At 47.4% G+C, this 12821-nt stretch overlaps 1 protein-coding gene across 6 annotated transcripts in view; it reads left to right on the top strand.

Moving 5' to 3' along the window:
• Positions 1 to 2479: 2479 nt before the first annotated feature.
• Positions 2480 to 12821, top strand: part of LOC134352943 (fatty-acid amide hydrolase 2-like) — a 76781-nt gene continuing 66439 nt past the window's right edge. For 5 of the 6 annotated variants that reach the window (XR_010019514.1, XM_063060600.1, XM_063060603.1 and 2 more), the window contains exon 1: positions 2480 to 3735. Coding sequence is in view for 5 of the 6 variants with exons in the window: in XM_063060600.1 (XP_062916670.1) it covers positions 3319 to 3735 (417 nt within the window). In the remaining variant the exon portion in view is untranslated. The remainder of the gene's footprint in view (positions 3736 to 12821) is intronic. The other variant, XM_063060601.1, reaches the window with a different exon arrangement.

Consider the following 12821-nt stretch of genomic DNA (forward strand, 5'->3'; position numbering starts at 1 on the left):
TTGTGTCTAACAAGCCTGATAGAGTTCTTTGAGGAGGTGACCAGGCATATAGATGAGGATAGTACAGTGGATGTGATCTTTATGGATTTTAGTAAGGCATTTGACAAGGTTCCACATGGTAGGCTTATTCAGAAAGTTAGAAGGCATGGGATCCAGGGAAGTTTGGCCAGATGGATTCAGAATTGGCTTGCCTGCAGAAGGCAGAAGGCGGTGGTGGAGGGAGTACATTCAGATTGGAGGATTGTGACTAGTCATGTCCCACAATGATCTGTTCCGGGACCTCTACTTTTCGTGATTTTTATTAACGACCTGGATGTGGGGGTAGAAGGGTGGGTTGGCAAGTTTGCAGATGACACAAAGGTTGGTGGTGTTGTAGATAGTGTAGAGGATTGTCAGAGATTGCAGAGAGACATTGATAGGATACAGAAGTGGGCTGAGAAGTGGCAGATGGAGTTCAACACGGAGAAGTGTGAGGTGGTACACTTTGGAAGGACAAACTCCAAAGCAGAGTACAAAGTAAATGGCAGGATACTTGGTAGTGTGGAGGAGCAGAGGGATCTGGGGGTACATGTCCACAGATCCCTGAAGGTTGCCTCACAGGTGGATAGGGTAGTTAAGAAAGCTTATGGGGTGTTAGCTTTCATAAGTCGAGGGATAGAGTTTAAGAGTCGCGATGTAATGATGCAGCTCTATAAAACTCTGGTTAGGCCACACTTGGAGTATTGTGTCCCATTCTGGTCACCTCACTATAGGAAGGATGAGGAAGCATTGGAAAGGGTACAGAGGAGATTTACCAGGATGTTGCCTGGTTTAGAAAGTATGCATTATGATCAGAGATTAAGGGAGCTAGGGCTTTACTCTTTGGAGAGAAGGAGGATGAGAGGAGACACGATAGAGGTGTACAAGATAATAAGAGGAATAGATAGAGTGGATAGCCAGCGCCTCTTCCCCAGGGCACCACTGCTCAATACAAGAGGACATGGCTTTAAGGTAAGGGGTGGGAAGTTCAAGGGGGATATTAGAGGAAGGTTTTTCACTCAGAGAGTGGTTGGTGTATGGAATGCACTGCCTGAGTCAGTGGTGGAGGTAGATACACTCGTGAAGTTTAAGAGACTACTAGACAGGTATATGGAGGAATCTAAGGTGGGGGCTTATATGGGAGGCAGGGTTTGAGGGTCGGCACAACATTGTGGGCCAAATGGCCTGTACTGTGCTGTGCTATCCTATGTTCTATGTAGCCAGCCAAGGTTGCCGGCTGTAACTGCGACTCAGAGCTACCCCGATGCAGAGATGGAACTGTCTTCGTTCTTCGGTGTTTGTCTCTTCTTGTCCTCACCTCCGTGGTGTAAGTCAGGCCATTCTGCCATTACCCTATGGTTGGATCTGTCCCACCTCGGTGTGGAGATAAAGTCTCACAGGATAGACCAAAAGAAAAGTCTAGAATTTGCAAATGAATGTAGAGAAGCTGAGAACAACAGAAAGTGCTGGAAAGACTCAACAGGTTTTCTGAATAAATTCACAGACTGGAAATCTGAAGTAGTTTTTTTAGTACATAATCATTCAGAGTTTTATCAGTTATACTGTTGATTTTCACTCTTCTTTCAGTCACGTGGTGCGTATCTGACTCATCTTATTCTTTGCACTAATTCTAAGTGAAAAAAACGTTAGCGTGTTGGTGGCAAACGGAAATGTTAGATTAGTCGGTATTGCTAGGGCGTTGGAGTTTAGAAATTATGAATTACTGTAACGTTCTGATAATCGGTTATCTAAATTTTCTGAAATCCTGTTAGTTCATCGTCTGGCTCACTGGGCGTCTTTGCCATCTGTCCCTTTAACAGGGTCCCTGCTGTAATGCTCCCTTTAAAACACCGGGAGCCCTGTCGCTGCACTTCGATTCGCTACACTGAGTCCTCCCAATAATACACGGGGGCCAAAGTTCCAGCGCTCTGTTTATCACCGTAAAATTCTGGTTCCCGCAATCCCTTTAATTTGCAGCGGTCGCAGCTCCTGTGTCCCGTTTACTACACTCCCCTCTCAACTTCCTTGCCCAGAGAAATAAACTACTTTTTCTCAGATTTATCCAACATTCCAGAAATTCCATTGGCTCACGATGTTGTCTGAGTTCCCTTCCAATTCACTAGGACCCAAATACTCATGCTGCTCGTCTGGTCATCCAGACCAGTGTTCTTACATTCCATCTCCACTCATTAGGTCCCCAGGTGCTGCCCTTTCTTTCTGTTCGTGGGGCCCTAGTTCCAACTCTCCATTTCAACTCACCACTGGACCTCAGATTCCACATTCCCTTCCCTCTCAAAGGCGCCCTGCATCCCACACTCTCTTTAAGTTTACCCAATTCACTCGTACATGCTTTAAAGTAATATGAGCTATTAGATAGAAAAAACACAGTAGTCCAGAAAATCGCAAATTCCAGCGTGATCGTGCTGGATTGTCAAAGTTTTATTTTATCTCACCTCTAAACTCTGTGATATAGTGGCATGCACGATACGTACACCGGCCGCGGTCTAACTAATGTCTTATATAGTTCCAGTATAACCATATTCTATGCCTTGCCTAATAAGGCATATATGATATAAAGGCCCTGTAATGGGGCGATTACAATATTTGTACGTCTGTGAACATGTACTCCAAGGACTTCCTGTTCCTCTGTCCTTCTCAATATCCTCCCATATTGTCTTGCATTTTGAATTTCACATTTCTTGGAATTGATTCCGTTTGCCCCTTTGTTGTCCAACGAAGTTGACCGTCCATATTACCCTGGTTGAAAACTTTCCCCCTCCCTGTCAATCGCGCAGATTTCTTTTGTCGTCAACTGTAAATGCACATAAAATAAACAAGGGGTTGAGCACAACCGCGTGGAACCCCACTAACCACAATATTCCCGTCATCAAGACAGCCGTCATTCGCTATTCTTGACAGGCATCCCAGGTCATTTTGCACAAGTTGAGAAAGATCGGAGTCAAGGCAGAAAGCCCTGCTCGTGTTGGAGGTTGAAGTAGGCAGTGTATAGTTGCGGACTATGATACTGGAGGCTGTGAGGAGTTTCCAAAGGAATAGAGTTACTGTGTGGGAGATAATGGTCCGATGTCCAGTCCTGTTCTAGCGGGAGGCATAAGGAGTTGTCACACAGCTGACAATCGGCCTCTGCTCCCTGTAAGTAATGTTGTCAAACAGCAAGAACATTTTCCTCGTCAGTAAATTGAATGAGAATGTCTCATTGATCCAGGACACGCGGGGTGTTGCAAGTGCCCAGGAACTCGGGTGCAGTGGGAATGTCCAGTCAGCATCACGTACCAGTGCATGGCATCTCATGAAACCCCGTCCATTGACAGGTCATGGAGCACAGCCACTGTGCTCGCCCAGCCCTCCGATGCTTATCGCTCTCCTTCTATGCCTGCTGGCACTAGTATCGACCTCCAGCGCCAGCTCAAGCTTCGTCACTCTGCTCTGGACCCTCCATCCAGCTCGTTTTCTGCCCCTCTGCTCCGTCTGCCGCTTCGCTCCGGCCACACCAGCGTGCGCTGCGCGATGTCGCTTTCAGTTCTCCAGCACTCTGCGCGGCTACTGCTGCGCGTCGTTTCCAGTCTCCTCCTCGCCCTGCTCTCACTCTTCCAAAATATCGGCGGACCCAAGAAGCCCCGGACGGTCCCGCCTGCGGTCCACCCGCTCCTTTTGCTCTCGGGAGTGGAGTCAGCGCGCAGGATTCGGCGAAGGGAGGTAAGACGAAGGGTGGTGATTGCCCATGATGTTGGGCAAGAGATGTACGAAAGGGAAAATCATAAAATATACAACACCCAATAATATAGCACAGGAACAGACGTACGATGCTGTGCCGAACCAATTAGTAATCAAGTGACCAACTAAACTGATATCTTCGGCCAAACCATGTCCATATCATAAGACCGAAAGTCCATAAGAAATAGGAGCAGAATTAGGCCATTTAGCCCATCATCTGCTCCGCCATTTCATCATGGCTGATCCAATATTCCTCTCAACCACATTCTCTGCCTTATCCCCGTATTCCTTCATGCCCTGGCCAATCAAGAATCTATCTTTTCCAGAACGAGGGGTCACAGTTTGAGGATAAAGAGGAAGCCTTTTAGGACCGAGATTAGGAAAAACTTCTTCACACAGAGAGTGGTGAATCTGTGGAATTCTCTGCCACAGGAAACAGTTGAGGCCAGTTCATTGGCTATATTTAAGAGGGAGTTAGATATGGCCCTTGTGGCTACGGGGGTCAGGGGGTATGGAGGGAAGGCTGGGGCGGGGTTCTGAGTTGGATGATCAGCCATGATCATAATAAATGGCAGTGCAGGCTCGAAGGGCCGAATGGCCTACTCCTGCACCTATTTTCTATGTTTCTATGTTTCTATCAACCTCTGCCTTTAATATGGATAAAGACTTGACGCTCACAGCTGCCCTTGGTAACAAATTTCACAGATTCACCACTCTCTAGCTGAAGAAAATCCTCCTCATCTCTGTTCTAAAAGGACTATTCTGATATGTTCTCTGGTCTTAGCATCTCCCACAATAGGAAACTTCCTCTCCACCTCCATTCTATCAAGGCCTTTCGTCATTTGTTAGGTTTCAATTAGGTCACTCCTCATTCTTCTGAATTCCAGTGAATACATGCCCAGAGCCATCAAATGCTTTTTATATGACAAGCCGTTCTATTCTGGAAACACACATCAAAGTTGCTGGTGAACGCAGCAGGCCAGGCAGCATCTATAGCAAGAGGTACGGTCGACATTTCGGGCCGAGATCCTTCATCAGGACTAACCGAAAGAAGAGCTAGTAAGAGGTTTGAAAGTGGGAGGTGGAGGGGGGATCCAAAATGCAAAAGGGATATGAGAGGATCATGGGACAGGAGGCCTAGGGAGAAAGAAAAGGGGGAGGGGGGAAACCTAGAGGATGGGCAAGGGGTATAGGAAGTTTGAGATGTCAATGTTCATGCCATCAGGTTGGAGGCTACCCAGACAGAATATAAAGTGTTGTTCCTCCAACCTGAGTGTGGCTTCATCTTTACAGTAAGGAGACATATCAGAATGGGAATGGGACGTGGAATTAAAATGTGTGGCCATTGGGAGATCCTGCTTTCTCTGGCAGACAGAGCATAGGTGTTCAGCGAAACGATCTCCCAGTTTGCGTCAGGTCTCACCAATTGGGAGCACTGGATGCAGTATATCACCCCGGCCGACTCACAGGTGAAGTGTCGCCTCACCTGGACGGACTGTCTGGGGTCCTGAATGGTGGTAAGGGAGGAAGTGTAAGGACATGTGTAGCACTTGTTCCGCTTACAAGGATAAGTGCTGGGAGGGAGATCAGTGGGAAGGGATGGGGGGTGGACGAATGGACAAGGGAGTCACATAGGGAGCGATCCCTGCGGAATGCGGGGGGGGGAGGGAAAGATGTGCTTAGTAGTGGGATCCCGTTGGAGGTGGCGGAAGTTACGGAGAATTATATGTTGGACCCGGAGGCTGGTGGGGTGGTAGGTGAGGACAAGGGGAACCCTATTCCTAATGGGATGGAATCATTTTTGTGAATCTCCATTGAACTCTCTCTAGTGTCAGCTCATCTCTTCTGAGATAAAAGGCCCCAAACTGCTCACAATGCTCCAAGTGAGGCCTCACCAGTGCTTTATAAAGTCTCAACATTACATCCTTCCTTTTATGTTCCCGTCCTAGTGAAATGAATGCTAGCATTGCATAAGCCTTCCTCACTTCAAACTAACCTGTAGGGAATCCTGCACAGGACTCCCAAGTCCCTTTGCACCTCAGATTTTTGTATTTTCTCTCCATTTAGAAATTAGTCATCACATTCATTTCTTCTACCAAAGTTCATGAGCATACACTTCCCGACACTGTATTCCATCTGCCACTTAGGACAGGGATCTCCAACCTTTTTTGCAACGCAGACCAGTTTATTATTGACAATATTCTTGCGGACCGGCCGACCCGGGGGTGGGGAGGCGGGTAGGGTTGCCAATGGACAAGAGTAGCAGTCAATTACATTCTGTTTACCCCGACAAAGACTACAATGACCATGAAACCTTGCACGGGCACCAGTGCGCATGCGTGAGTGCCGATTTTTTTTCCCCTACATATCGTTTTTGGCAATTCTGGTCGGGGGGGGGGTGTTAATCATGACTGGAATATAGGTGATCAGTGGCTAATACACTCAATTTCGTTTCTAAACTGGTTTATCTAACGATTTTAATACTAAACACACAGCGCATATTTTCCTCGTATGAATATAGTGATAAGTCAATTAACAGGGGAGGAAAGGGGAGCTTGAAGTAAGTCTTGAATGAACTTCCAGTAGAAGTGGTAGAGGCAGGTTCAATATTATCATTTAAAGAAAAATTAGACAGGTATATGGACAGGAAAGGAATGGAGGGCTATGGGCTGAGTGCAGGTCGATGGGACTAGGTGAGAGTAGCGTTCGGCACGGACTAGAAGGGCAGATATGGCCTGTTTCTGTGCTGCAATTGTTATATGTGTAAGGGGATTTCATCTTTTATGTTACTGTGTAGGTTAATTAAAATGGCTTCTTTGTTACGTTATACTTGGGAATGCTTCTTTGTTATGTTAAACGCTGAGAACGTTCTTGCGCTGGCAGTTCGTTTTGGATTATCTACTGATAAGGGGACAAATGAACCAATCGAGTTAGTTGTTATGCCTGTGGGGTGTCTGTAAGAGATTGTATGCGCGGAGTTTTGGGGACAGAAGGCGGGAGAGAGAGACAGAGGATGGACCAGGTGCTGTGAGTCCGCTAACGGGGTCGGACCCCCAGGAGGGCGTTCAGCGAGGAGAGGAGACGGAGATGGACTCATGTGGAGCATCTGGCCAACTACCGTTGTTGGTCCCAGGCGGCCGGTCGAGGTGGTCCGAGGGGTCGCAGGGTGAAGAAGAAGGGTCCTGAGCTCCAACTGTTCGTGCACGAAGAGATTGAACTTTGATAAGTGTGGCGCCTTTTATTTTCCTTTTATATTTTATTCTCTATTAATTATATAGTTCCAGTAATATCTATAAACTGTAAATCATTTAATCGTATCTGGTGTATTGTCTGTTATTTGGGCGGGGTGGGGTACATCACACAGCATCCACACAAACTAATTACCCAGTTTGGCGGGGCCGAGGGCTGTTTCCCTAGATGACAGCGAGCCGAGCGACCCTGAGGGTGGCCAGGGGGGCTACGTATGGTTATATAAGTCACTTATCAGTCAATAGAATCATAACATTTTAAGTAACGTTTGGATATTAAACACACAGCACATATTTTCCCCATATGAACATATAAAATTGTTGCAACACACCAATATCGCTGAATCAGTGGGAGCCCTGGGATTCTTTCCCTGCAACAAGACGGTCCTATCGAGGGGTGGTGGGAGACAGCGATACTTGAAGGGTGTTCCTTATGTCCAGGCTGTTCCGCAATTTAGTTTTCCTAGCATTCATTGCAGAAAACTCTGCTTCGCAGAGATATGTTGGAAATGGAAACAACGTTTTCAGTGTTTTCATGGCTATCTCAGGATATTTAGCCTTGACTTTGATCCAGCATGCCAGCAGAGATGTTATGTCAAACATACTTTTCAGCCCGCCGTCACTTGCAAACTCGAGGAGTTGATCTCCTTCCCGCGCTGACATGGATGACGCATGGGTCATCACCTCACGTGCGCTCAAGCTCAAAAGTGCGTCTGACAGGGAATGAGGAAAGGTGCAGCTGACTCATATCGCCAAATCATATTGTTTCCTCGTGGCCCGGTAGCACATGCTTTGCGGCCCGGTGGTTGGGGACCACTGACTTAGGATGTCTATTCCAAGGGAAATACCCTCCTTACTTGGACAGACCCTGAAATACACTGGAAGCTGCAGTACGCCGATTTCAAGGATTTGTGACTCGCTTCTTTCTGCTTTCACTGTTTTCCCTCCTTCACCTATAATACAAGTAGCCTGTCCAGTCGCTGGCAAGGGTGGGTCATTTATCGATACCAATGCCCCTGTTGTCACAATGGGGGAAGCTGCGAACGGACCCAAATGCAAGACACAGACACTGAAGTACTAGGGACAGGACTAGGATGCAGGACCTGGGCTAGGACATGGACTAGAAACAGGGAACCCAGACAATGAACTATGAACTAGGAGCCTGGACTTGGGAAAGTGGGACCAGGACAAGGAACCATGAACTAGGAGCCTGTGCTTGGAGTCTGAGCCAAAGGCTGGACAAGGATCCAGAACCTGGTTCTTACCTCGGGCTCAGACCCCAGAACCAGGCAAGAACATGGCATGGCTACAAGCCAGGATGTGGCTGGGGTCATGAGGCTTGAGGCTGCAGGCTGAGGTCTTGAGGCTTGAGGCTGCAAGCTGTGGTCCTGAGGCTTGAGGCTTGCAGGCTGAAGTCTTGAGGCTTGAGGCTACAGGCTGGGGTCTTGGCTCTTGAGGCTGCAGGCTGGCGTCTTGGCTCTTGAGGCTTGAGGCTGGGGTCTTGGCTGTTAAGGCTCGAGGCTGGAAGCTGGGATCTTGGAATGCAGAGGCTGATAACTCAGAGGCTGTAGCTCGGAGACAGACTGGGAACTGTACATCAACATAGAGCCGGGACTTACCCTTTGACAAGCCGGGACTCAACTTTATCTCCACACCAAGGTGGGACAGATCCAACCATAGGGTAACGGCAGAACAGCCTGACTTACCCCACGGAGACGAGGACAAGACAAGACAGATACCCCCGCAGGGCAATGGCAGAATGGCCTGACTTACACCACGGAGGCGAGGACCAGAAGAGACAAACACTGAAGAACGACAGACAATTCCATCTCTGCATCGGGGTAGCTCTGAGTGGCAGTTACAGCCAGCAACCTCGGCTGGCTATGGAGACAGCCAGATCCTTACCTAGCTCGGAGTGGCTGATGGCCACTCTGCTGGCCCGGGAAATGGCTGAATCCATACCGCAAAGACAGCCCAACTACCGACAGCAAGGCTCCATGAAGTGATGGTTCTCCAACGTGGTCTAAAGATGACAAGTGGCCGCTCTAGCCTTCCACCAGTAGGTTGCTCCCAGGAAATCTTGACAAGATGAACCAGCAGTCCACATTCGACCCCAAAGCCACTTATATTCCAAGCTCCAGGTGGGAATCAGGTGCCTATGATTAACCCAACTGAAACGAGGGACAGCTGGAAGACCCAGAGTCCTGAGTCCACAGACCGGACTGTGAACCGGAATGCAGAATTCACGGACCGGACCATGACACCTGTGTCCGCTAACATTGCATTGCCGACCCTGAATGATGCGGTCGTGTACATCTGCGGCTCACCAGCGGTGGTAGTGGAGGATGCCACCACATCTTTTTCTGGCCTAGAAGCTGTCTTCACCAGCTCTGTGATCTGATCGACAGACTGATTGGTCAGACTGGGCACTGATGGGGTGAGAGATTGCGTGTCTGCCATGACTTTCTCTTGTTTCTCTTTCCTCTTTTTTGGGCACTGCCTCCAACCAAGTCCCGATAGGCCACAGCTGTGACTTACCAGCTCCATTACCCGCAGCATATCACCTCCCACATCTATTCCAGAAGTTCCTTGCTTCGTGCCCAGGCTACTGGCAAACATTGCATCCACCGTAGCCACTTTAGGATTTCTTTTGTACTGTCTTTCGTCTATCTCACTGACCCACAAAACCATTGCAGAGTAGGTCGACCCCACCACTATCCCTAAATCTACAACTTTCTGGTGGGCTGAGCTCAGGCCTTCCTTCATCATTTTCAGAAACACTGGGTCATCCCTCCCTGGATTATCCAACCCATAATACTCATCATACATTCAATATTTATGTTCTGCATAATCCATGGCTGTCTCATCTACTCTCAGAATCACTGCCATTATCGCTCCCCAGTTGCTTTCACTTCCCCCCAGTCACTGCCTCACTTCTCCTTTAAAAGAGCAATATCTTTCTTCATTGCTGGTGTTCCCAGTAGTTGCCTATGTACCATCCTGTACCCTCTGGGCCATCCTGTCCCACATATTCCTCATGCACTTCACTTTTACCAACACGTGACTATCTTTGGGGTGCATTTGGTGAAATTCAACCTTTTCCTCAAGGTCACGACAGAATTCCGAATTCACACATGCGACTTTAAGTGAGGGCAGCTCTGTCAAAATGCTCTGTTTTTCTCGGGGTGTGAAGGGCCCATGAATGGTTGTAACCGGATTCAAGGGCTGGCTCGGATCAACAGTTTCTCGACCTGATGTTCCCTGACCTCAGTAGGTGTCATCTGGGTAAAACCTCTCCCTGAAATATCTCCATACTACGCAAAATATAAGTAATAGGTACCAGTTAAAAAGCAAGCGCTTAAAACCGCAGAGTATGTACATCACAATTTGCTACTATTGATCGCCTGAACTCATGCTGCCTGCTGTATTCCTTTGCATCACACTGGCAAAAAGCGTATGCTAAAATAAATCTCTCCAAACAAGTACAGACGCCCTCAATCTGGCTTTCAGGTCTGGCGACCAAGGAAAGTACAAGAGCTCTAGGTATGACATCTTGAAAGCTATCTCATGTGCAAGGTGGCAATTTTGGACCAAACTTGAATCACAAAAGGATGCTCAACTGCCGTGGCAGAGCTTGAATGCTATCACCTTCCACAGAGTAAAACCAAGTGACATGTGACAACAAAGGTTTAGTCCCAGATGAGCTCCATGCCTTTTATGCTCACTTTGATCAACAGAACATGAAGGCACCTTCGCAGCCCAAAATAACCCTGTGATTTCGGTCACTGAGTCCGACATGAGAGCATCCTTCAGCAGGCTGAACCTATGGAAAGCATCTGGCCCAGATGGTGTACCTGGCTGAGTACTGAAAATGTGTGCTAATTAACTGTCTGGAGTGTTTACTGATATCTTTACTCATTCACTTTGACAGTCTGAGGCACCCACCTGCTTCAAGCAGGCTTCAATCATACTGACGCCCAAGAAAGATGTGGTAACTTGCATTAATGACATATCATCCAGTAGCATTTATATCCACTGATGAAATGCTTTGAGGGGTTGGTGATGAAACATATCAACTCCTGCCTGAGGAATGACTTGGATTTACTCCAATTTGCCTACAGTCACAAAAGTTCCACAGCAGATGTCATTTCATTTCTTCTTCGCTCAACTCTGGAACATCTGGACAGTGAAGGCATATACATCAGGATGCTCTTCTTTGACTATAGGTCTACAGTCAAGGTTATCATCCCCACAAACCTAACCATAAACTCCAAGATCTAGCCCTCAATAAGCCCTTGAACAATCAGATCCTCAATTTCCTCACTTGCAGACCCCAGTCAGTTTGGATTGGCAACAACATCTCCTCCACAATCTCCATCGGCAGAAGTGCCAGAAATGTGCTGAGGCCCCTGCTCCACTCACCGTGTAGTTATGACTGAGAGGGTAACTGCAGCTCCAATGCTATATTTAAGCTTGAAAGTTGCCACAACATCAGCAAAACCAAAGAGTTGATTATTAACTGTAGGAGGACAAAAACAAAGGCCCATGAGCCAGTCCACCGAGAGGGTCAGGGGCTTTAAATTCCTCAGTGTTATCATTTCAGAGGACGTTCCCAGGTCCGGCACAGCAGTGCCTATACTTTCTTTGAAGTTCGTGCAGATTTGCCATGTCATCTAAAAGTTTGACAAACTTCTATAGGTGCACTGTCTAGAGTATATTGATTGGCTGCATCTCGGCCTGGTATGGAAATACCAATGCCCATGAACAGAAAAGCCTCCAAAAGTAGTGGATACACCACAATCCATCACATAATCAGAATCAGAATCAGGTTTATTGTCACTGACACATATCGTGAAATTTGTTATGCAGCAGTACATTGCAATCCATCATAATAAATACTGTAAATGACAGTGAGTACATTTTAGAAAGTTAAAGAAATTGTGCAAAAAGAGAAAAAACGTAGTGAGGTGGTGTTCACGAGTTCAATGTCCATTCAGATTTCTGATGGTAGTGGGGAAGAATCTGTAATTGAATTGTTGAGTGTGGACCCTCAGGCTCCTGAACCTCCTCCCTAATGGTAGCAATGAGAAGAGGGTATGACCTGGGTGATGGGATCTTTAATGATGGCTGCTGTTTGAGGCTTTGCTCCTTGGAGATGTCCTGGACCCTGAGGAGGCTAGTGTCCATGATGGAGCTGACTGAATCTACAACTTCCTGCAGTTTATTTTGATCCTGTGCAGTGCCCCCCGTCCCCCATACCAGATGGTGAGGCAGCCAGTTTGAATTCTCACCACGGTACGTCTGTAGAAATTTGTGAGTGCCTTTGGTGCCACCACTCCAACAATAGTTGTGTCATCAGCAGGTTTTTAGATGGCATTTGAGCTCTGCCTAGCCACACAGTTATCAGTGTGGAGAGAGTAGAACGGTGGGCTCAGCACACATTCTTCAGGTGCACCAGTGTTGATTATCAGTGAAGTGGAGATCTTATTTCTGATCCTCACAGCCTGTGGTCTTCCGGAAAGGGAGTTGAGGATCCAGATGCAGAGGGAAGTACAGATGCTCAGGTTTTGGAGCTGTGTTTTTTCAGAATTGTATAAACAGTTGTGTTAAATGTTGAGCAGTAGTCAATAAGCAGCATCCTGATGGAAGTATCAGGTAAAGCCCTCCCCACCATTGAGCACATCTACAAGGAGTGCTATTGCAGGAAAGCAGCATCCATCATCCAGCACCCTTACCAGCCAGACCATGCTCTCTTTTCGCTGCTACCTAATGAAAAGAGGTGCAGAAGCCTTAGGTCCCACACAACCAGGTTCAGAAACA

This window comes from Mobula hypostoma, chromosome 10 (assembly GCF_963921235.1).
Source record: "Mobula hypostoma chromosome 10, sMobHyp1.1, whole genome shotgun sequence".
Lineage (NCBI taxonomy): Eukaryota > Metazoa > Chordata > Chondrichthyes > Myliobatiformes > Myliobatidae > Mobula > Mobula hypostoma.